The following is a 23,257-nucleotide window of genomic DNA, read 5'->3' as shown; positions in this document are numbered from 1 at the left end:
AGTCGGATTGGCGCCACTTTGGGGTCTAAATTGAATGATATTGGTTTACCCACATACTTACCAAGACCGGGGCTGAACACGTCCTCGAATTCCTTAAAAATCTGTTCAGCGCTGCTGTTTCTTATGGCGTTGATCCCGGTGACTTCTAACCCCAGGGCTTCAAACCAATCAAGCCCCAGAAGGTTCTGCAATGGCGCGCTGGCGATGGTCACGGGCAGCTGGGCTTCGATGTCCTTGAAACGGATGTGGAATGTGCCTTGGCCCACGATGGGGACTTGGTTCCCCTGGTAGTCTCGTAGCAGGACGTCTGGGGCGTGTAGTTGGCTCTTTCTGAGGCTAGGGATAGCCTGCTTCATGGATGCCCATGAAATGATCGTCAGGGTTGATCCTGTGTCAACTTCTAGCTCGCAGGGTGAGCCCTCCAAGAGGACTGTGACTCTCAGCCTTTTTGGCCGCTTAGGGCGGACCTGATGTATTGTGGTGAGATACGTTCGCAACTCCTCTCTCTGGGTCAACTCTATCTCACCGTCAACATCCTGAAAATACTCTCGTTGAGCGTCTTGATAGAACGCTCTTTCAGCTCTTTGTGTGTATTCTCTCTGGGGATACGCTCGCTCACTTTCTTGTGAGTAATCTCTCTGGGAATACGCTCGTTCAGCTCTTTGGAAATTTTCTCTCTGGGTAAACACTTGTGGATTTCTCTCTGGGCGCCCTTTTTGGTTTCGCCAAGCCCCTGGGTTGGGCTTCTGTTGGCGGTACATGGGTGGCTGCCGTGAGGCAGGGACTCCGCTCCGGCACACTCGTGCGATGTGCCCAAGTTTGTTGCAGTGCGAACAAACAACGTTCCTGAACCTGCAAGTAGACCTGGGGTGATTCCCTCCGCAGCTTGCGCAGGGCGGCAAACGGGATCCGGGTCTCCCCCCAGGCCTCAAGTGACTGCTCTGCATCAGGTGACTGTCCTCGAACTCGGGATTCTCGTAGTCGGGGCTTGTGTCCTCATAGTGAACTCTGGTTTGTCTCGGTGCTGGCTGGTATGCGCTGGCCCCTCGTTGTATGGTCACCGCTGATTTCTCCGCTGATTCTGACGCTCTTGCTTCGTTTAACGCTGCCTGTAGGGTTAAATTCGGGTTTGCCAACATCTTCTTTTGCAACGAAATGTCTCTTACCCCACAGATGAGCCGCTCTAAGATGTGCTCTTCCAAATCTCTGTATTCGCAGTGAGCTGCTGCTTTTCGTAGGGCTGCAACATATTGATTGATTGATTCTCCCGCCTTCTGAGTCCTCATGTTGAATTCCTTGCGGCAGACATGGCGGGAAGGTTTTGGCGCGTAATGAGTTTGCAGAGTTTGTTGCAACGTCGTCCACGATACTGCCTGTATTGGAGTAGGCGCAGTGAGGTCTCTGGCCGTATTGAAGACTTCCTTTCCGCAGTAGCCGAGGAAGATGTTTTTCTTCCTCGCATCGGTGATCCCCGTGTATTCGTTTGCTTCGAGGAAACACTCGAAACGAATCATGAAAGCTTCCCATTCGTCGTTTTCTGGGTCGAAAGGAGCGGGGGGAGCATGCATCGCCATCTTCTCAGTTTGAATTTGCCGCGCTGCGGTGATCTGAGATGGCTGTCGGAATTGCTGCCGAATTCCTGGGCTGGATCAAATCCGGAGATTCTGGAGTAGCGTTCTTCGTCCTATCTGTCTCTCAATCCCACCCTCGTCGCCAATGTTAGATCTGGGCAACGAGAGACAGACTGCGGACACGAAGTGACTTAACAGCTCTTTATTAGTAATAGTAGTGATCCAGCTTGTTCGGTAGTCGGAGGGTCCCCCTTTTATAGGGATTGGGTACGCCCCTCGACCAATCAGAGGGATACCTGTTTCCCGCTGTAGGAGCGGACCAGAGGGAAGACTTTCCCCGATATATGTTAATATCTAACAATCTCCCTTCCTTCCTTCCTTTTCTTTTTCCTTCCCTCTTCATTCCACTTCCTTCTTCCTTCCCCTCTTTCTTTCTTTTTCCTTCCTTGCTCTCTTCCCATCTTCCCCTCTTTTTCTTTGTCTTTCCTCTTTCCCTTTCTCCTTCCCTATCCCTTCTTGCAGGCTCAAATGGAAAAGGAGAAGCATCTCTCCTTTTGTTTTTAGTTTGTTTTGCTAGCCCTCTGTCAGATAAATCAGAGTCTGGGGGGGCACATGCTGCCCCCTCCCCATCAGCATTTTTTGCTGGCAGGAGGCTGCAGGAGGCTGAGGTGGCCAAAATGGGGCCCAGGAGCTGTTTTCACTGGCCAAGGCACCGTGGGGCGGTCCTTTGCTGTTGCAAGGGCATGGGCCAGGTCTAAACACCCTGCAGGCCAGATCCGGCCCTCGGGCCTTGACACCCCTGTTTTAAAGGGTCATTGAAGGTTACTTACTTACCAATGTCATCCACGGAGTAAACCTGTCTGTATTTCTAGATCTAACTTTGGAAGCCAAGGGTCTGGGTCCTCGTTTTACCCACCTCAGAAGGATGGAAGGCTAAATCAACCTTGAGCCTAGTGAGATTCGAGCTGCTGACAGCCAGCAGATGTATCCTGCAGTACTGCATTCTAACCACTGCGCCACCATGGCTCATACCAGAGTCCTAGTCTGATCTTGAAGGACTGGCAGTCTTGAAGGACTGACACCCAGGCAAAGAAATCAGAAATAACACACAGAGCTGATCAGAATAATATGTTTATTGCTGCTTACCTATAGACAGGTATATCATCAGACAAATGCACTATCTATTCTATAAGTGGTTCCCAACCTTTTTTTTTGGCCATGCCCCACCATCTTTAAAATCCTGATGCCCCCCATCCCACCCCGTGAGATCTAATTCTTACTTTACTCAAAAGGTGAACTCTTACTTACATGGAGGAAACCTAAAAGGCCATTAAATTGGTTTAAATAAAGTTCAAATTGTCCCCATTAAAAATCAAATTGCCCCCTGAAGCACTGTACTATAAAAACACATAACTTTTTTGGGTGGAATCTCTTCTCAGCTGCTTCCTTCCCACCACCAATTCAAGATTAGCCAGTTTTTTTTCACTCCTCCCCTCAACTCACTCCAAGATTTCATCATATTAATAGGAATACAGAAATTCAGCAGCAATTTGTCCAACACCTTCTTACAAGCCAAATGGCAAATGGGAGTTTTCAATAACATTTTTAACTTTTTGCTTCAATATCCGTCAGCATCTAAGATGTCAGAAGATACCTGTGGTCAGGTTTGAATCAATTCTTGATCACTGTGGTAGTTAAAAAGTATTCTAAAATATTCTTTAAAACTCTTAAAATCTAATACATGATTAGGAATAAGATAATCTATTCTAGGAGTATTTTCAGATATAACCAGATTTGTGTGTGTGTGTGTGTGTGTGTGTGTGTGTGAGAGAGAGAGAGAGAGAGAGAGAGAGAGAGAGAGAGAGAGAATCCATATGAAATATATGAAATATATGAATCTATATGAAAAAATATATAAATACAGTACATAAATATACTGTATATAGCGAACTATTTTAAAAATGGTCAGTTCCAGGTGTAGCTATAAAAGAAGAGACAGACATTGCAATCCCCAGAACTTAAAACATATTATCCACTTAGCTTTCGTTAGCCTCTGCTAACATTGTCAGAGTGTAAAAACTACCATTGAAGAGATGTTTGCCTTTATACATCATTGATCAATTTGGCCATGGAGCGCCTGATAGGCCCATCTACCCGCCTCCCACCTGTAATTAACTCTGTCATTTTTACTTCAGACATGTTAATCGATGGAGGCTTAGCTCCTGTTGCTTCCTTCCCTATCGCACACAGTTTGGGCTGCCCATCCCCAAGGAATGATGCTGAGCTGTCCGATGTGGCTTTAACGACATTCTCTCTAGCCCCTGCCAGCCCATTGAGGGTGCAAGTGGAACATCTGGGTCGGCGGGTGCTCCCACATATATGAGGGGTATCCGAAACTGCCGCACGCATCCTTTCAGCACACTGGGTCAAGGTGGCGCACAAACTGGATTAAACTCTTGAGAATGAGAGTGATGTGCCCAAAAGAAACATTATCCAAAAAGGAGGCATCCTATGTGGCTTATTGTATTAACTGCAGTAATTGTGCAAGCAACTACGTAGCGGAAACGGCTAAGTGGCTACAGACTACTGGCTGTCTGGCGCAAAGAACAGCGCTCCCAGATCTGGACATATATGAAGGAGCACAATCACATGTTTTAATATTCAAGAGGCTGAACTTGTTGCCCACGATGCAAATAAAGGGGACCTATTGAAAGAAGCCTGGTTTTCCAACAGTAACTCCATCAATAGACATATCAACCTGCTACAGGCTTACCAAGCATTGAGGCACTGGGAAATATCTTACAGGATGAGTAGAGACTGATTTTTATCTGGGAATAGAGATCGACAGTACCCCTCCCCCTTTAGGCATGGAGATTTGTTCTGCGGAGACATAGCCAGCCCAGATCAAATGCAGAGGAATCCAGCAGGACTGCCTCAAGTTGAACAATGAGGAACAAGCCTCATTGTTACAAGATCACGGTCGATCGATTAATATGTCTGAAGTAAAAATGGGCAGAGCTAATTACAGGTGGGAGGCGGGTAATTGGGCCTATCATGCATGCAATGGCCAAATTGATCAATGACGTATAAAGGCAAACATCTCTTCAATGGTAGTCTTCAATGACAATGTTAGCAGAGGCTAACAAAAGCTAAGTGGATAATATATTTTAAGTTCCGGAGATCGTATGTATGTATGTATGTATGTATAGGCTACAGCTTCCAAGGTGGCATCTTCAAGTTTCTGTTTCAGACTCTGGGCGCAAATCTGCCAAAGCCACGGTTGTTGTTGATCGCTTGAAGAAGCTTCTCCTCCAGTTTTTGTTTTGTTGAGTAAATTGGCAGCAATATAAGATGCAGACAGGTCAGGGCCTCAGGGGTACGATCCTCTGAGGATGAGTCATGTGGACAAATTCTTATCTTCCAAAATTCCATTCCTGCCACGGGGATCCTGTCACTTCCTACCACAAACACTAGAGAAATGGGAAATCATCAGTTAAACAGAGAATATTAGCGGGAACATAGACAGATCTAAGAAGACAGGATTCTTTGGCTCAGGTTAATATTGCCTCCAAAAGGATTTAATGAAACATCTGTTGCCCTACTGGGATCAATTGTAGTGATCCAGCCCTATATTACAGGTAGTCCTCCACTTGCGACCCCAATGGAGCCTAAAAGTTATGCGAGACCTTTGTTAAATGAGTTTTGCCCCGTTTTATGACTTTCCTTGTCACTTTTGTTAAAGGAATCTCTGCGGTTGTTAAATTAGTAACATGGTTGTTAAGTTGCTTATCAGAAGTTCACAAAAGGGGATCACATGACCCTGGGAAACTGCAACCGTCATAAATATGAAGCAGTTGTCAAGCATGCAGATGTAAATCCTGTGACCATGGGGATGCTGCATAGGGTCTTAAGTGTGAAAAATGGTTATAAGTCACTTTGTTCAATTTTGTTGTAACTTTGAACAGTGACTAAACAAACTGTTGAGGACTACCTGTATAGAGTTGCTTCTCAGTTATCATTTCATTTCCTTGACTATCTGTTTTAAAAGATCTTTAGAAGAGCAATGAAGTACTCACATATAGATACTTACCCAGAAAACGTTTTTTATCCTCCAAACTCAGCTCATGAAAAACTTCCCAGAACATCTTTATGGTTGGGTGCGTTGAGCTGTATATGCCCAAATACTCAGCATTCTTCATTGTAAGAATAATCAGTCAGACAATGGGCAAAAAAATTCAAGAACCAATAAGAATAAAAAAAACTAAACCACCCATCATAGTATATGCATCTATCGTTCTATAAGCCACTCAGAGTCACTTGAACAGTGAGAAAGAAAAGAAAAGCAGTGAAAGACAAAGAAGGAAGCGAAGGAAGGAAAAAGAAAGAGAGAGAAAGGAAGAAAGAAAAAGAAAAAGAAAGAAAAGAAAAAAGAAAGAAAGAAAAAAAGAAAAAAGGTTTTAGTAGCTTCATCTGCAGCCATGCTCAAACTCCTAAATGCCATCCAGGCAATTCTATCATTCACTTATTTGATAAGCTAGGAGTTGTGATGGAGAAAAATTAATTCCATTTACCAAACCCTACCCATGCCAATTGAAAATTATGCTCTAGCTAAAGGCATAGTTCCATCCCTCAAATCATGATCTCCTCATAAAGGTCCTTGTCATAAAATACATCTCTCCATCAGTGGTGAGATTCAAAATTTGTTACTACCGGTTCAATGGGTGTGGATTGGTGGTTCTGGAATGGCTTAGTGGGCGTGGCAGGGGAAGGATACTGTAAAATCCCCATTTCTTCCCAATCAGCTGGGACTCGGGAGGCAGAGAATAGATGGGGGCGGGGCCAGTTAGAGATGGTATTTACCAGTTCTCCGAACTATTCAAAATTTCCACTAGCGGTTCTCCAGAACTGGTCAGAACCTCTGCTGTCCATCCACTTACCTTTTCGTACAAATCCCAGTCATAATTGGCATTTCCAATTGCCACTTCCATCAGTTGTTCGGGCTCAAAGATGCCAACTATCTGTTCATCCAAGACTTTGTAAAATCCTCTCCTGAACTCACTGAAAACATCCTGCACTGATTTGTTGAATATATAATCCACGTATTTGTCAACGAAGTCTTTCCTTTAAAAAGTAGAAAATAAGACTCATTTTTTTTCAAGAAGTCAAATTCTTAGTCTTTAAATAAATGTTTAGGATACATACTTGTTGGCCTGGTTTACAGCTTTCAAAATGCCATTTTCAATCAAGTCTACATCCATGCTGTCCCAGGAAATCTGAAAAATAAAATTGTTGCAGGTTAGGCAAATCTGTTAAAGCTAAAATTAATGTGTTAGTATAGTCTGTGCACTGAACAATGTCAAGACCTTCTATTTATGTCGGATAGTTGGCATCAGTAGTTTCAGCCAATGACGCAGTATGACTAATGCTTTGACCATTTCACACATGGTCTCAAGCCATGGTTTCCCATAACTGCAATTTACTGAATAACCAAGAAGACTCAGACAACAATCAAACTTTATAAGAAGGTCATGAACCATAATGGCTGGAGTCACATAGCATACCAACCCTAAACAAATCAGCTTATGATTTAATGTGTTGTGTGAATGAGATTTCAGCCTTTAGTGGCTCTTCTCTGGAGGGCCCAAGGATGTCTGCAGGATATGGTAAAAAAAAATGTGATGCACATAAAAAAAAACCCAAGCTGAGCTTGGATTAAACTATCATTGATGCCATCTTGATCTATGCCTCTGGAAGGCCACCTTTTCCTCAAGACAAGATTCAGAATGATGTCGCTAGCATCACTCGCCTATTTACTCTAGATTATTTGTTCACTCCCATCAAGATAACCTTTCCACCTTTTAACTGATTTTGCCTGGTTTTCTTCCATTTTTAATACCTATTCTGAGTCATTAAGCATTTGAGGAGGCATCATGAAAGGATGCAGGGAATTGGCAGGTACTCACACAATAACGTAGCTCAAAAGCATCTTCAAGATCATCATGTTCATACTCAAGAACTCTCTGCAAACTCCTTGATAACAAAAGGAAATAGAAAATAAAATATTGTGCGACGTTCTTTCAGCAGATATTAAAACATTGCCAATCAAAAATACATAGTGGAATGGTTTCACATTTTTATAAGCTCGAGAAGATGAACAAGATCTCCAGAAAGGTCCATGCAACTATGAATAGACTCAAGCTTCCCCCTTTTGAGCCATCGTATCTAGTGATGGAGCTGAAAGTTAGCTAAAGCCAGATAGTCAAGAAGATATTTGTATGACTGCTCCAGAAAAACCTTTGGGTCCAGATAATTTTAAAAACTAAGCTAGTGGGGAATAATTTCTTCCCAGGCCAAATAGTGGCTCCAATTTTAAAGGGGACATGCTTATATTGGGATTTGGGTCATACAGGGATTTAATAATTAGGCTGAGACACCAGTTACAATGGGCAAAAAAGAATGTTCCTTCTCCTAGACTAGAGGTGTCAAACTCAAGACCCGTGGACCAGATCTGGCCCACGGGGTGCTTAGATCTGGCCTGTGGGGCTACACTAGAAACAGCGAAGGACAGCCCGAGTGTCTCTGCCAACAAAAACAGAGCTCAGGAGGGCTGCGCAACGGCCTCCTACAACCTTCTGCCAGAAAAAACGGAGCTCTGTTTTCACTGGCAGAGCGCTTGGGCCACCACAGGCATCCCCAACATGAGTGACGTCAAGCTGGTCACGTCCCTCTGGCCACATCTGGCTCTCCCCCACCCTGAGGTTAAACAGAACCCTGATACGGTGCTGAATGAAATTGTGTTTGACACCCCTGTCCTAGACAGTTCAGAAGATGTATGTGATGGCTACTATATTTGTAAACATGTTTTGGAATAAATACACGTTTGTTATAAATCTGTGGGTTATTATCCTTGCTTCTGCTGAAAAATTGAAAACAAAAACCTGTGTGCTTACAGAGAGGTGGTGCTTTTAAAAGGAAATTTAAGGAATCATTTCCACACTAATACAGAAATGGGAGCCTAAGGAGATCCATTAAGAGAAAAAAGCAGATAGATTTCATTCTTTCCATTCCCCTAGACTAGAAGATGGACTTCTTGCCTTTGGTTATGCATAGAGAGGGGTCTTCTACTCCAGGGGTGTCAAACTGGTAGCTTGTGGGCCAGGTGCATTAGGGGCAGGCCATGCCCACCCCAGCTCCACGAAGGGAAAAAAAGTCACGAAACATCATGATGGCAACATGACACCGCAAGTTTGACACCCGTGTTCTACTCTAGGTTACTCCGTTATGACAACTCAAATCAAGCGAAGCCTCCTACTGCAGAAGGGATGAGGGGAGAAATGACAAATGATTTGCTGATCTCTATACCTTGGCCAACTCATCTTAAACCACATTGAAATGTTAGGATTCCATTCCTTTTGGCCCATTCTTTGACACAGAAACATGGTTTTGTCAGTTGTAGGGTGAGTGCAACGACTGGATAAAATCAGCTAAGACTCAATGTCCCTAGTAAGTTGATTGGACTGAATTCATTTACCTTCCTAGGACAGGGCTTAGCTCTTTCACATCACTGAGAGTTGGCTTCTTGTTAAGCAGCTTTTTAAAAACAGCAAGTGGGAAGGGTAGGTAGGCAGTGATTTGGTTGGCTATTGAGAGTCCACAGAGAATACCAAAAAGGAAATATTTATTCTTCTCCACAGAAGGCTGCAAAAACAAAACAGCAAGAGAACATCATCACAACTTTTCTTTAGTTGCATTTTGATATTCTACTAGAGCCTACTTTATTTATCTTGCCTTCATTATTTTTATAGCTAAGTCAAGGTGATGAACATACCTACTCTGTTGTCAGCTGGCTTTCAGGCCTAAGGCAGGACTAGAACTCACAGGCTCTAGATTTCTAGCCTGCCACATTAACTATTATATAAAATTGGCTCTCTTGTTTTTCTCTGCATCTAGGAATTAATCTGTATTTTCCTAGAGGTAATGGCAATGGAGAAACAGTGTGACCTTATCAAAACTCTTATCTCTTCCTGCCAGACTTCTTATATCATTCTGTAAACCATCATGAGAAAAGTCACTTTCAAAGTAGTGCTCTTTATCAATGTACAAATTGCGGAGTGGCTAAAGACTTCTTTTCATTCAGCTCAAATTTTATAGTCCCTGAAAGCATCTTTCCCACAATTTAGGCCCTCAAGAGGTGTTGGGATTACAAATCCTCATAATCCCTCAGTTAGGTGTTTTGAAGTTTCCCAGACAATTTTTTTCCAATGAACAAAAGACCAGGTGTAGAACTTCACAAATCCAACTTGCACATATTTTCCACATTAATATCCCATATCCCACCTTGGGTTAGGGGTGGTGGTGGTAGGTATCATCCTGATGAATGGAGTACATTTGGACTGGAGTCTGATAAACTTACCTTGGGAGGAAACCACATTGGGGAAGAGGGTTCACAATACATAAACATCCCATATTTTGGCTGTGCCAGCCTCTCAAACACCTCTGAAAAGAATTCCACCAGGTAACCGGTACCTCCGTATCCAACCATTTCATTTTCAAATTGAACCTGCCAAAACAAGTAAAGAAGAAAGGAAAAGTAGTCCAAAGAATGGCTAAGGAGATTCTCAATCATCCAGGACATGATTGTCCCAAAGATGCTTTTCCAAAATGCAACTGGACTTTCTGGGTTTTTCCTTTTGGAAAATGAAGAAAAAAACAACAACAACCAAGGAAGTCCAGTTGTCTTTTGCAAAAGCAGCTTTGGGATAGTTCAAGGCATCTGTTGACTTCACTAAGAGAAGACAATTGAGGAATCAGTGTCCATAAAAACCCTTTAGCAGAGGTTAAGAATTGTGCTTAGCCTTCATCCAGCAATCTCATTTGTGGCCCATTAAAGCAATGGCTGGAAGCAGATCTCAGAGAGTTACATGAACAGAGGTGATATTCTGCAGGTTCTGACCAGTTCTGGAGAACCGGTAGCAGAAATTTTGAGTAGTTCAGAGAACCAGTAAATACCACTTCTGGCTAGCCTTGCTCCCATCTATTCTCTGCCTCCCAAGTCCCAGCTGATTGGGAGGGAATGGGGATTTTACAGTAACCTTCCCCTGCCATGCCCACCCACCAAGCCATACCAGGGCCACAGAAACAGTAGTAAAAACGTTAAATCCCACCACTGTACATGAAGCTGCCTCTGGATGGTTCCCTACCATAATCCCCCTCCCACCTGCTTCAAAATCTTCTTTTCAAGGGTCCCCAAGGTTTCTGAACAGACCTGGAGAATGCCCAGGCAACTCAGGATTCTGCAAAATTTGAGAGGTTGTAGTTTTAAGAATTGGTTGAAGGAATTGAAACAGAAACATCCTTCTTTAGATGATGAAGAATGTTGAATTGTTTTAGTGAATAACAGAAAAGCTCTGAATTTGCAAAAGGTCAAAAGGATTTCATGTTCTTTGAACACTTTGGCTAATTTTGGACCCATCACTCAGCCAAGCTATTCCACTGCTGTTAGGTGCAGAAAATTTAGAGGTGCTACATTGTGTCTAGTTTCTTAGAATTAAGGCAAAATACAGGTAGTCCTTGACTTACAACCATTCATTTAATGACCATTCAAAATTGTTGTAACTTATGGAGGAGGAGCCAATGTCGCGACGAGATGACGTGCGATCTCAATGCTCTGAGATCGCCGTCGATACTTTTGCCGCTGAGTAGTCCAAACGGACCTAAACCGTCCCGCAGAGACGGTGAACAGGAAGAATACGTCTTGCTGATCTCAGGGACATCACAAAGTCCCTGATTGATCCAAGAGAAGTTCTTCAAGCCGGCAACAAAAAATCCAGCCATTAGGCTGATGAAGTCGGGGCGGCTCCAAAACGGAAGGATACGGAAAGAGAAAGTGTTTCCAGCTGGTGAGGAATTTTTACCGTTTTAAAAAGAAACTGCCTATAAAAAACTTTAAATTAATTTAAATTGGAGAACAGAAGAAATAAGCGGCGGAATTAAATTTGGAATGGTTTTGGACAGTGAGTTATCTTACTTTTTAAATGCTATCTTCATGGATGGAATTTATGCAAGCCTTCTAAAATAAATGGATTAAGTTTTCTTCTTCTATTTTTTTTTCTTTTATTATTCTTTGTAACCTATGGACTAAAATTCTCCTCTTTCATTACTGTGTGTGTTCTTCTAACTCATTCAAGAATTGGAGTTTTTAAAAACTTGAAATACAAAAAAGATACAAAAAGAAACAAAGAAAATTTCAACAATAACACTGCTACTCAGAGGCTGGAAGGTTTGTGTATTGGAAACGAAACACTCTTACTTTTCTCACTGATTATCCTGGCTTGGCACTCCAAGGTCTCACTGCTTGTTTATAGAGAGTGATAAGAAGAAAAGCATACAGATGTCCCTTTGAAGTATATCTTTAACCAGATAAAGTGAAAATAAAACGTTATTGTGAATCTATGCTTAATCTTGTTAACCTTCCAAGCTAGAGCAGCAGTGTTTGTTAGCTGGAGATAATGGCACAATTTCAACAGCAGAAAGAAACTTTAAATCTGCAAAAGATATACTCAGAAATAAAGAAATTATCAAATACATATGAGAGGATAGAGGAGAAGCTGGAAGACTTAGAGCATCTAACAGGAAAATATGATGAAGAAGTTGAGGATGTTTATCAAGTGGAAAAAGTGGTGGTTAAAACCCTAAAAATCAAAGAGGAAAATGAATATAAAGAAATTAAATTTGCTGATATTTATGGTGATTGGTTTGTCTCTGAAAATGGAAAGAGTGGAATGCTGAAAGAGGAACTAAATGGAGTGGAAATCTACCCCAGATGGCAAGATACAGAAGAAGAAAAAACAAAAGAATTTATGGATTTAAAGAGAGAAACTTTATGAGCAATATCATTGATAACACTACTGACAATCAAAGATAAGCTGATTAAGGAAACAGAAGAAGGGCATCAAAATTACGTGAGAGATTTTATAAGCAAGGAGTTGCTAAGAGGACTCCATACAAAGTTGATAAGGAGATGATTAGAGGACTGACACCACAAATGGCAGAAGATATGAGACTGTTTTGCTACAGCATACAGGTTGATAGATGGAAGAGTATAATTTAAAACTAGTTAAACTTAGTGAAATTTAGTGACAATAGATATAGTTAAATAAATAATTGATAATGTTACTAATGTATACAATGTGTAGTGTTATGATAAGTAATAATTGGATATGAATATTGAATGGTACCCATGAAAGGAAGATTAGAAATCCTTTTGGGTTATATATAAAGGTTAATAAAAAAGAACTAAGTTAGATACAGTTAAAGTCTTGATTATTAGGGGGGAAATGTTATGATACAGGATATAGTTAAATAAAGGAGGGATAATGATAACAACGCATATTGGAACTTTATCACTATATATGTTGATATCAGCTAGACTATTGTATGTGCAAAAATGGAAGGACATTTTGATTCCTATCATGGAAGAATGGTTGCTGAAGTTGATGGAGTTTGGCTGAAATGGCAAAATTGACTACTTTGATTAAAGAAAAGAAAGTACTTTTGTTTCCACATGGAAACCACTTCTGATCTTTGTGCTTGGTGTGGAAAAGAATGAAACTCTGACTTTGGATTTTACAGATTAAATTGATAGATCTTTATAGAAATGACCTGTTCATACTAATATGGAAAAGCAAAAAGCTGTGATATTAAGGTTTTATTTTACTGTAACAGAGAGAGTCGGAAGTCAATGCTTCTTTTTCCCAACACCCCTATCTTTCCTCATTTTTTCCCCTCCTCCACTCATTGCTCTTGGTATTTTGTACTTTATAATACTTTATAACCTAATAAAAAATGGGATTTTAAAAAAATGTGGGCTCAGCTGTTGTAAGTCGAGGACTATTTGTATAACTGTGATAGAAATAAATAGTGAGCAAACAAACACTTTATGGATAGATTTTAAAAAATGCAGTTCCCATTTTGAAGGCTTCTCCAGAAACTTCTCAGGTTCAAAGCTCAGGTAACTGCATCAAAAGATCACAGGTAGCTCACCTGCAGGTGCTTTTTCAGGTAGATGTCCTCTGTTATACTAAGCTTGTGCCAGGTGTCTTCAACGAGGAAGTGGCGTCGTACTTTCAGAGTAAAGGTAGGGCATTCTGGAAGGTCGCTTTTTCTCAGCCACCAATTGTTGTTCAATTCATAATAAGCTTTTGCTTCTAAACACTGGAGATGTCCAGAGGGATAAGAGATAATCAATATTTTTCATATTTTATCATAGAAGAAATGTAAGCAAATCAAAGGCTTTTAAGGCAATTCGGATGATGGTGTTTATATTTAAGCATTTTCTCCTCAAATAACCTAACAGCATTCAACCATTTTCTTAAATGACAATAGAAATCCTCAGTTATCCAGCTCATGGCTCTCCCAACGGTGCTTTTTTCAAGAGGCAACTTTCTGGTTTTTCTTTGAAGACGTTTTGCTTTCTCATCCAAGAAGCTTCTTCAGCTCTGACTGGATGGTGGCTTCTTCAGTCAGAACTGAAGAAGCTTCTTGGATGAGAAGCGAAAGCCAGAATGTCCAGTTGCTTCTTGAAAGAGAAGCACCTTTGGGACATTTCCTTAAATCTCCATTCTCAAAGTGCTAGCAGAGAAAGATGATAGGGAATGAACTAAAATATGATTTGGAGCTTCCTTAAATGGTAACCAAATTGACCCTTTAAGAAACTCTACTGATTTTATTCAGACCATTTATGCACTGCGTCCAGGGTCCAAGACACATTGTACCATATACAACTGCTTCTGAGGCCAAAGTACTGCAGGAACAGCTGTAGGAAAAAGGGTCGCATAGAGGCTCCTGCATTATTCATTATTTGCTTGCTTCTTTCTGTTGTTTTGTCTTTACAGGTAGTCCTCAACTTAACATTCATTTAGTGACTGATCAAAGTCATAACAGCACTGAAAAATGTGACTTATGACTGTTCTTCCCACTTATGGCTATTGCATCATCCCCATGGCCACGTGATCAAAATTCAGATGCTTGGCAACTGACTCATACTTATGACAGTTGTAATGTCCAGGGGTCATGTGATCACCTTTTGCGATCCTCTGACAAACAAAGTCAACGGAGAAGCCAGATTCACTTAACAACGGTGTTACTAAACAACTGCAGTCATTCACTTACTGTAACTATTGCGGCAAGAAAAGTTAGAATGGGGGAAAACGTCCTTAAACAAATGTCTCATTTAAGCAACAGAGATTTTGGGCTCAATTGTGGTCGTATTACTGCTGATTATGGGGGAGGGGGAAGTTTACTCCATCTCACATTTTGGATGGTGAAAATATAAACAAACAAATAAATTGGGGGCTTCGTCCATAAGATGCAAAGGGGCTCATTGTCAAGACTCTAAGTCAGGGGTGTCCAAACTTGGGAACTTTAAGACTTGTGGACTTCAACTCCCAGAATTCCCCAGCCAGCACTGCTGGCTGGGGAATTCTGGGAGTTGAAGTCCACAAGTCTTAAAGTTCCCAAGTTTGGACACCCCTGCTCTAAGTCAGGGGTGTCAAACTTGATTTCATTGAGGGCCACATCAAGGTTGTGTTTGACCTCTGAGAGCTGGGGGTGGGGGGGCTATGGTGGGTGTGACCCGGGTGGGCAGGATGCTACTGGGGGCCGTGGAGGCCAAAAATAGGCCACGGGGTGTCCATGTGGTCTGCTTTTGGCCAGCAGAGGCACCATGGACCAGTCTTTTAATATTTGCAGGCTGGGGCTGTGGACCAGATTTAAGCACCCCACAGGCTGGATCTGGCCCATGGGTCTTGAGTTTGACACCCCTGCTCTAGGCCAACCCATGGCAACTTTAAGAGGTGTGGACTCCAATTCTGGGAACCCAAGTCCACACCTCTTAAAGTTTCCAAGGTTGAAAAAGACTGTTCTACACAAATGGTATGCCACCCTCCCCGAAGCAAATTCTTGATCAGTCTTTTCCCAGACACATTTCCGCTCCCCTATCCGAAACCCAATTTTTTTATTTTTTTGCATGGGGAAAAAAATTGCACGTTCTTTTGCAAACAAGAGAAACCCGACCAACTCTCTAATAAGCAAGAATGGTGTGTTTTTTTTTAATTATTTACCTCTTGTACAACAAAGGACATGTAATAAAGTATTTCCCTCTTGCTTGATACGTTGTAGACGAAAGGAAAACGGCAGAAAGAGATTAACCTCTGTTCTTCTGGGATATTCTGCATATAGCAAAGGGGGGGAAATGGAAAAATTTTGAAACAAAAGAATATTTCATAAAACCTTCTTTGCTTCCCAACTACTTTCGTCCCTTTGGCTTCCAACCTGCACCAATATACTTTTTTTGCTCCTTTCTGATTGCTTATTTAGTATCCTATGACTATCACTAAGTGTTGTATCCTATGATTCTTGATGAATGTATTCTATTTTATTTTTCTTTATGTACGCTGAGAGCATATGCACCAAAGACAAATTCCCTGTGTGTCCAACCACACTTGGCCAATAAAGAATTCTACTCTATTTTATTCTATTCTATTCCATTCCATTCCATTCTAAGACAATACCTCAAAAATAAAAATAACGAACCATCTCTCTCAAAGCAAGCGTTTATGCTTGGGCACAATTAGATAACTGCTATGAAGGAAAAATCACACATTCCCTTAGGCAGACTAATATGTCAGATATAGATAGTTCTCGACTTATAACAGTTCATTTAGTGACGGTTCAAAGTTACAACGGCACTGAAAAAGTGACTTATGGCCATTTTTCACACTTATGACCTTTGTAGCAGCCCCATGATCATGTGATCAAAATTCGGAATGCTTGGCAACTGGTTCATAGTTAGGACCGTTGCTGTGAAAAGAAGGACCAGGGGTGACATGATAGCAGGGTTCCAATATTTGAGGGCCTCCCATAAAAAATAGAGGGAGTCAACCTATTCTCCAAAGCACCTGAAGGCAGGACAAGAAACATGGATAGAAACTAATCCAGGAGAGAACCAACCTTGAAATAAGGAGAAAGTTAAAACAATGAAGTCAGTGGGATGGCTTGCTTCCAGACGTTATGGGTGCTCCAACCTTAGATGCTTTAAGAAGAAATTGGATAGCCATTTGGCTGAAATGGTATAAGGCTGTGATGGTGAACCAGTGGCACATGGAGCCATGTCTCCTGGCATGTGCAGCGTTGCCCTTCTGGGTTTCTGGCATGCATGCACATGTGACAATCAGCTGGCCTTTGTGCATGCAGCAATGGCAGAAATCAGAAGAGCTGGTTTTCTGTTTTCCAGCCTGAGCATGCACGCCGGCCAGCTGATCGGCATGCGCATATGCGTGGCAGTAACCGGAAGACTGGCTGGCCGGCGCCCATATGGGTACCGGAAAACGGAAGTTCATTTTTTGGCGTGCGCATCCCCCCTAGGCAGTTCCTCTTCCTGGTAGTGGCTCAGATGAGCCTGAAGTGCTCCCTTTTTGGAACTTGGTGCCGAAAAGGTTCCGCATGATTGGTATAAGATTTCCTGCCTAGGCAAGGAGTTGGCCTAGAAATCCTCCAAGTGTCAGGCCTTTTACGTTCCTTTTAGGATCTTTGGCCTGCCACACTTTCTTATAATTTCCTATGCTGTTTCATTAGTGTAGTAGTTGGGAGGGGGGAATAGAAAGGAGTAGGACTGTGGAATGTATTGTTGTGATTCTTCTTAGAAGCTCAAGGTCATCTTTTGTCTCCGCACCTCAACACCTGACCGGAAGCAGAGGGGTGTAGATGCCAGCGTGGAAGATGATGATTGGACCATGTGATGGATTATGGGGCGTGGGGATAGATCATGAACTTTCAACTGGGTGGAATTCCAGGAAGCAAATCAGAGTTGGAATTCCACAGAAGTGCTAACTTGCCTGTATGATTAAATTGGAACTTTAAGGATGATTCTGCCTTGGTCTCTGATTGATTTCATGCATGGTATTTGGAACGCTGACACCAAGGTCCCTTCCAATTCTATTATTCTAGTAATAACAGAATAGAATGACAGAGTTGGAAGGGACCTTGGAGGTCTTCTAGTCCAACCCCCTGCTTAGACCAGAAACCCTATACCAGTGATGGCAAAACTTTTTGGCACTGAGTGCCAAACAGCAATGTGCGTTCACACCGGAAGCCTGAAGATCAATGGCTGGTGGGCATGTGCATGGCGGCCAGCTGGTCTTTGGGTTTCTGGCTCTCCGGCATATGCCAAGACCGACTAGTCAGCACACATGCATGTACTGGAAACCACAAGAGCAGTTGGTTATGGTGCACATGCCTACCAAGAGGGCTCTGTGTGCCGTCTCTGGCGCAGGTGCCATAGGTTTGCCATCATGGCCCTATACCATTTCAGACAAATGGTTATTCAATCTCTTCCTAAAAGCTTCCAGTGTTGGAGCATTTACAACTTCTGGAGGCAAGTTGTTCCACCGATTGTTCTAATGGTCAGGAAATTCCTCCTTAGTTCTAGGTTGCTTCTCTCCTTTTTTAATTTCCACCCATTGCTTCTTGTCCCACCCTCAGGTGCTTTGACTCCCTCTTCTTTGTGGCAGCCCCCGAGATATTGGAAGACTGCTATCATGTCGCCCCTGGCCTTTAAAAAAAATCAAACTAGATATACCCGGTTCTTTGTATGTTTTAGCCTCCAGTCCTCTAATCATGTTTGTTGCTCTTCTCTGGAGTCTCCACATCTTTTTTACCTTGTGGTGACCAAACCTGGATGCAGTATTCCAAGTGTGGCCCTACCAAGGCATTATAAAGTGATATTAACATTTCTGGTGATCTTGATTCTTTCTCTCTGTTTATGCAGCCTGTTTCTATTCTGCTCTAACACGGTAAGCAAAAACCAAACCATATTATGGATTCACGTGATGTTTTAACCCAGGTTTCTTGACCAAAATACTTTCGACTAGGGAGAAATGGGGAATAAAGCAAGAATATATTCCAATCCAAGGACATTTCACTTCTGTCCAAGCTTCATGAGCTCTAATACTTTCTTTCTACACAAGGCCAAGAGACTATGTAAAATTATACTTACAATGTCTTCCTGTAACTTCCATCTCCGAAAATCTTCTCCTAGGTCAATTTTTTGAGCAATTTCATCTATGCAGAAGGTGCTTGTTTGCAGTTGGCATTTAGCCTTCATGTTGACCTTGAAGGAAAATATTTATAGGTCAAAGCGATGGATTTTGTATCAAGAGGCAGAACGAATTCTCCACAATCACTTCCAAGTCACCAGACATACCTTATACAGCTTTTTAAACACTTTGAGGGCACTAATCCATGTCTTGTCTTTGGGGCAATTATTATAATAAGGCAACATGGCTGATACACATGTCTTCAACATTTGAACTATTTGCTCTAAAAACGGACCAGGCAGCAAGGACCAATAATTTTCTGAAAGAAAGATAGTTTCAAGTCATTAAAAATATAGGCAGAATCAATCGTATGCATAGTAAGCCAAACTGAGGAAAATCCTTGACAAGGCTGCAGAAGAAATAAGCAATGTTTTGAGGAGTAGAAAGTCAATCTTAATTGTAGTCTAGATTCCAAGATTATTGTCTATAGGTGAACAACAATCAAGAAACTACTCTGAAGTAACTCCTTGTATTCAGATAGTCCTTGACTTACAACAATTCATTTAGTCACCGTTTGAAATTACAATGGCACTGAAAAAAAGTGACTTATGACGTTTTTCAGCTTACTACCATTGCAGTATTGCGGGCTGTTTTTTGGGTGTTTTCGGGCTATTTTCAGGCATTTTTTGGCACTCTGGTGCCGGCAAAGACCAGCTGGCCAGTGCGCGCATTCCTGTTTTGGGGGCATTTTTTGGGCCGTTTTCATGCTGTTTTTCGGCGCTCTAGCGCTCGCGAAGACTAGCTGGTACAGACCAAAAACCAGAAGAGCATCTGGCGACAGCACATGTGCCCACAGAGAGGGCCTCTGCAAGCCACCTATGGCATGCAGAGTGTGCCGGAGGTTCGCCATCACGGCTACACAGCACGGTTCTGAAAACCACTGAAAACTTGGCTTTGTTCCCTGGTCTAGGAGTAGGGTGTCTGTGGAGCTCTTGTTTGTTTTCTGTGGAATTTTTTAAGGTGTTGAGTCTCTCATTCTAGATATTCAGGATTTCCTCATTCTCTTTCTTGCTTTATTTCATACTGGAAGTCACACGACGCTGGGTGGCTTCAAAATTTAAAGAAACAAACAAACAAGGTTGTCACACAGAAAAAAATACTTGTTCTGACCCAGCTTAGCAGAACCAATAAACAGACTCCTTGTCTGGAAAAACCCCTCTTTATTTATCTACTGTGAATTAATGGTATTCAAACACCGAAAAGTCCAGGCAATAATCCTTCAAAGGGTTAACTGCAATAACAGACCTTATCTGTTCCTGAGGATACTTTCCAGGCTGGGAGCTTCCAGCCTCAAAGCAGTAAATTAAGTTTTGGTAAGCAGTCTCCGAGGCACGAACCTTGATAAGCAAATCTTCCAAAAGAAATCCGAACTGTTGTCTCCTACGACCATGCTTCCCCTTTTCTTCTATTTATTCCCCATCCAGGGTGGGGCCATTCAGCCTCCACGTGTGCCTTTCTTCTCGAGTCGACTCCTTGTCCTCCTCTCCTAACATCTCTGCGCATATACGCATCTGAAACAGACTCCAGCTGTCCTTTCTCCCCATTTATCTCCGACTCTGAAGGCAACTGGGAAATGTCGGAGGGCCCTGGCTCTACCTCTGCTTCTGAGGCAGATCATCCCTCAGAGCCTTCCCCAGACTCCTGAACTGGCCCAAGTTCCTCCCCAACCTCCTCATTGTCCGAGTCTTCCACCAGCTCTGCTGGCAGCTGACAGGTCACAACAGGAATACACTAGTTCTCTGTTACCCTGGAGGGCAAGATTAGAATTACTGAGATGAATCTACAGGGAAGCCCTACAGTCAGAGCCATCAAACAACCGAATACATTGTCTTATGAAGACGTAGATTCCCCTTCACTGGAGGGGGTTAAACATAGATTGGATAGCTATCTTGGATAAAATTATATCTGTGATACCTTCTATGCTTATGGCTCTACTGCTTTTGCCGAGAAAACGTAGAATTCTCTTGAGCTGGGAGACTGAGGAGTGTAATATATGAATGGGGGCACACAGGATATGTGAAAAGAGAAAAGGAGAATTGTTCCAAACTCACCTAGAATGTTGGACGAGCCTTTGCTCAGACCTGTGACAGCTTCAGCAAACTGTAAAGCTAGTAACGGTATCCCGTGTGGTCCAAGAGCAACACAGCATTCAGGTACCAGAAGGAAAATAGCAAGAGCTTCTTGGTGAGGAGAACTCCGTGGAAGAGCAGGAAATAGGTGGCCCAATAGGGAAGAACAGATCTGTTTAAAAACAGTAGGTATAGTTGGCTTCAGATCTATCTAGTTTCAGAAGAAAATCAGATATGCAAAGAGGAACAATTGTTGCCCTGCCTGCTCCTGAATTGCAGCCCATTATGGTGTAGCACCAGGTTACCTGATCAGACATTACTTTGCCAGGACTGAACCTGTCTTAAGTGAGAAGCTATTGAAAGGGCCTGCCAAGAGACACTATTGTCCCATGAGGTTGAGGTTGCATGGATCAGGTTGCAAGGTTGTGTATCTCCTATGTTTTAGATTAGGGATGTCAAACTCAAGGCCCAGGGGCCAGATCTGGCCCGCAAAGTGCTTAAACCTGGACCATGGGGTCAGCCTGGAAATATTAAAGGACCGGGCCATGGTGCCTCTGACGTCCAAAACGGGCCACACGAAGGCCTCACAAGGCCCCCACGAGGCTCATTTTCGGCTAGGAATTTTGGCCGGCAAAGTGCTGCAGTAGAATGTCCAGGCCAAAAATGGGGCACTAGAGGTCTGTGTGCGGCCACCCCGCAAACTGTTTTGGCTGGCAGGGTGCCACAGGAGGCGTCTGTCACATCTCCCCCCCCTGCCCCTCACCCTGCTGCCAGCCCATGGAGGAGAACTACAATGCTGATCCTTGAAAGAAATCCAGTTTGACACTCCTGTTCTAGATAATTCGATTCATAAAGCTTTGTGTAGTCACCTCCTGCTTGGCTTTCCATAACTTTATCCTGCCACATTTTCAATCTTAGCGAGGCTGTGGCATCTGTTGGGGTACAGGGAAGTGGATGAGCCTTTTCTTAATGTTATTTGTTGTTTTTACTCTGTAGTGCGTTATGTGGACATGGGCAATGGATGGAAGGGAGTCTATCAGGACAGGATTTCTGTGTAATTGGAATTCATGAAGTGGCAGAGCTCCCAATTCCACAGGGAGATCTGCAGTGAATTCTTACAGAAATTACATTCCAATTGGAAATAATCATTATCTGAAGGCATCCAAAGCTGGGGTGGGAAGCCAGGTGCTCTCCTTGTGTTCTAGATTAGAATTTTGGGTTTTTTAATCCTCTACTAACTGTTAGGACGACCCTCACACAACTGGAAGTACCACCTGAGGGATCAGGATTATATACCAGCCCATCTATGAATTCTCTCATCTGATCACAGAACAATCAACAGACCGTCCAATGAGGAATAATCCCTATATTGAAAGAATTTTTTTTTCTTTACCTGCCGAGTAATCCACTCTGTCATAGCAAGTTCCTTCAAAACTTCTCTTGCTTCTTGAAGATTCACTGGGATATAACAGTCCATTGATACTTCAGATCTAGGAGGAAAAATTGAATGTCCATTTTCTGAGGAATGTCCAAGACTCAATCACGTTTCTTAAGGCTATCATTCAGAAATTGCATACAGTGACCACCTACATTATATTTCCTAGCTTTTGGGCATCAGATTTTTCAAAGAGAAGATAGACTTATCAGGATTTAAGGCTCTTCTTCAGATAAACCACTGGGAATTTACTTAATTACTTACCTACTTACAGCATAGGTAAAGGTAAAGGTTTCCCCCACACATATGTGCTAATCGTTCCCAACTCTAGGGGGCGGTTTTCAAAGCCAAAGAGCCAATGCTGTCCGAAGACGTCTCCGTGGTCATGTGGCCGGCATGACTAAACGCCAAAGTTGTACAGAACGCTATTTACAGCATAGAACCAGATAAAAACTGATATAAGGATATGGGTGGGGAGGACGAATAATGTGTTTTATCATCTTTTATATAGTTTGGAGATGACGGGGTGTTTGTTATTGCAAGATTCAGAATAGCCATAGCACGGCAGGAATTTTTCCACCTTGTTTTCAGTTTTTTGAGGTTAGCAAGTTTGAAGATGACTGCAACTTTTCTTCCAAATATCTGTCAGGGTTATGGGTCTGCAAGCAGCGGCAATATGGAAATCTTTTAATAATCTCAAGAGCCTAGGGCCATGATGGCAAACCTATGGCACACATGCCATAGGTGGCATGTGGAGGTCTCTCTGCCAGCACGTGAGCCCCCGCTGAGATCCACCAGGCATGCAGCGCGGGACAATTGATTTTCGGGTCTCTGTAAAACACTATACAAGCCATCCATATACATCCAACAGGAACAGGAAGTGCCTCACAGGAGCAGATACGCTCTCTACATGGGCCTGCCCTTGAAGAGCACCCGGAGGCTTCAGCTGGTCCAGAATGCGGCCGCGTGGGTTATCATGGGGGTACCTAGGTGCTCCCATGTTACACCCCTTTTAGGTGGCCTGCACTG

At 42.7% G+C, this 23,257-nt stretch overlaps 1 protein-coding gene across 1 annotated transcript in view; it reads right to left on the bottom strand.

The window, feature by feature from the left end:
- Positions 1-2,713: 2,713 nt before the first annotated feature.
- The window catches only part of LOC309395366 (putative E3 ubiquitin-protein ligase HERC6), a 34,369-nt gene continuing 13,825 nt past the window's right edge, over positions 2,714-23,257 (bottom strand). Inside the window, exons 11-23 of the mRNA XM_081959539.1 lie at positions 22,187-22,283; positions 20,776-20,965; positions 18,832-18,983; positions 18,625-18,738; positions 15,692-15,799; positions 13,614-13,784; positions 9,985-10,131; positions 9,103-9,269; positions 7,535-7,601; positions 6,774-6,844; positions 6,509-6,692; positions 5,662-5,764; positions 2,714-5,041 (exon numbers count right to left, since the gene is read on the bottom strand). Coding sequence (XP_081815665.1) covers positions 4,818-5,041; positions 5,662-5,764; positions 6,509-6,692; positions 6,774-6,844; positions 7,535-7,601; positions 9,103-9,269; positions 9,985-10,131; positions 13,614-13,784; positions 15,692-15,799; positions 18,625-18,738; positions 18,832-18,983; positions 20,776-20,965; positions 22,187-22,283 — 1,795 coding nt within the window. The 3' untranslated portion in view covers positions 2,714-4,817. The remainder of the gene's footprint in view (positions 5,042-5,661; positions 5,765-6,508; positions 6,693-6,773; positions 6,845-7,534; positions 7,602-9,102; positions 9,270-9,984; positions 10,132-13,613; positions 13,785-15,691; positions 15,800-18,624; positions 18,739-18,831; positions 18,984-20,775; positions 20,966-22,186; positions 22,284-23,257) is intronic.

This window comes from Natrix helvetica, assembly GCF_964273705.1.
Source record: "Natrix helvetica genome assembly, chromosome: 7".
Classification (NCBI taxonomy): domain Eukaryota; kingdom Metazoa; phylum Chordata; class Lepidosauria; order Squamata; family Natricidae; genus Natrix; species Natrix helvetica.
The sequence above is the reverse complement of the archived record's forward strand: the minus strand, read 5'-3'. Positions and strand labels throughout refer to the sequence as shown.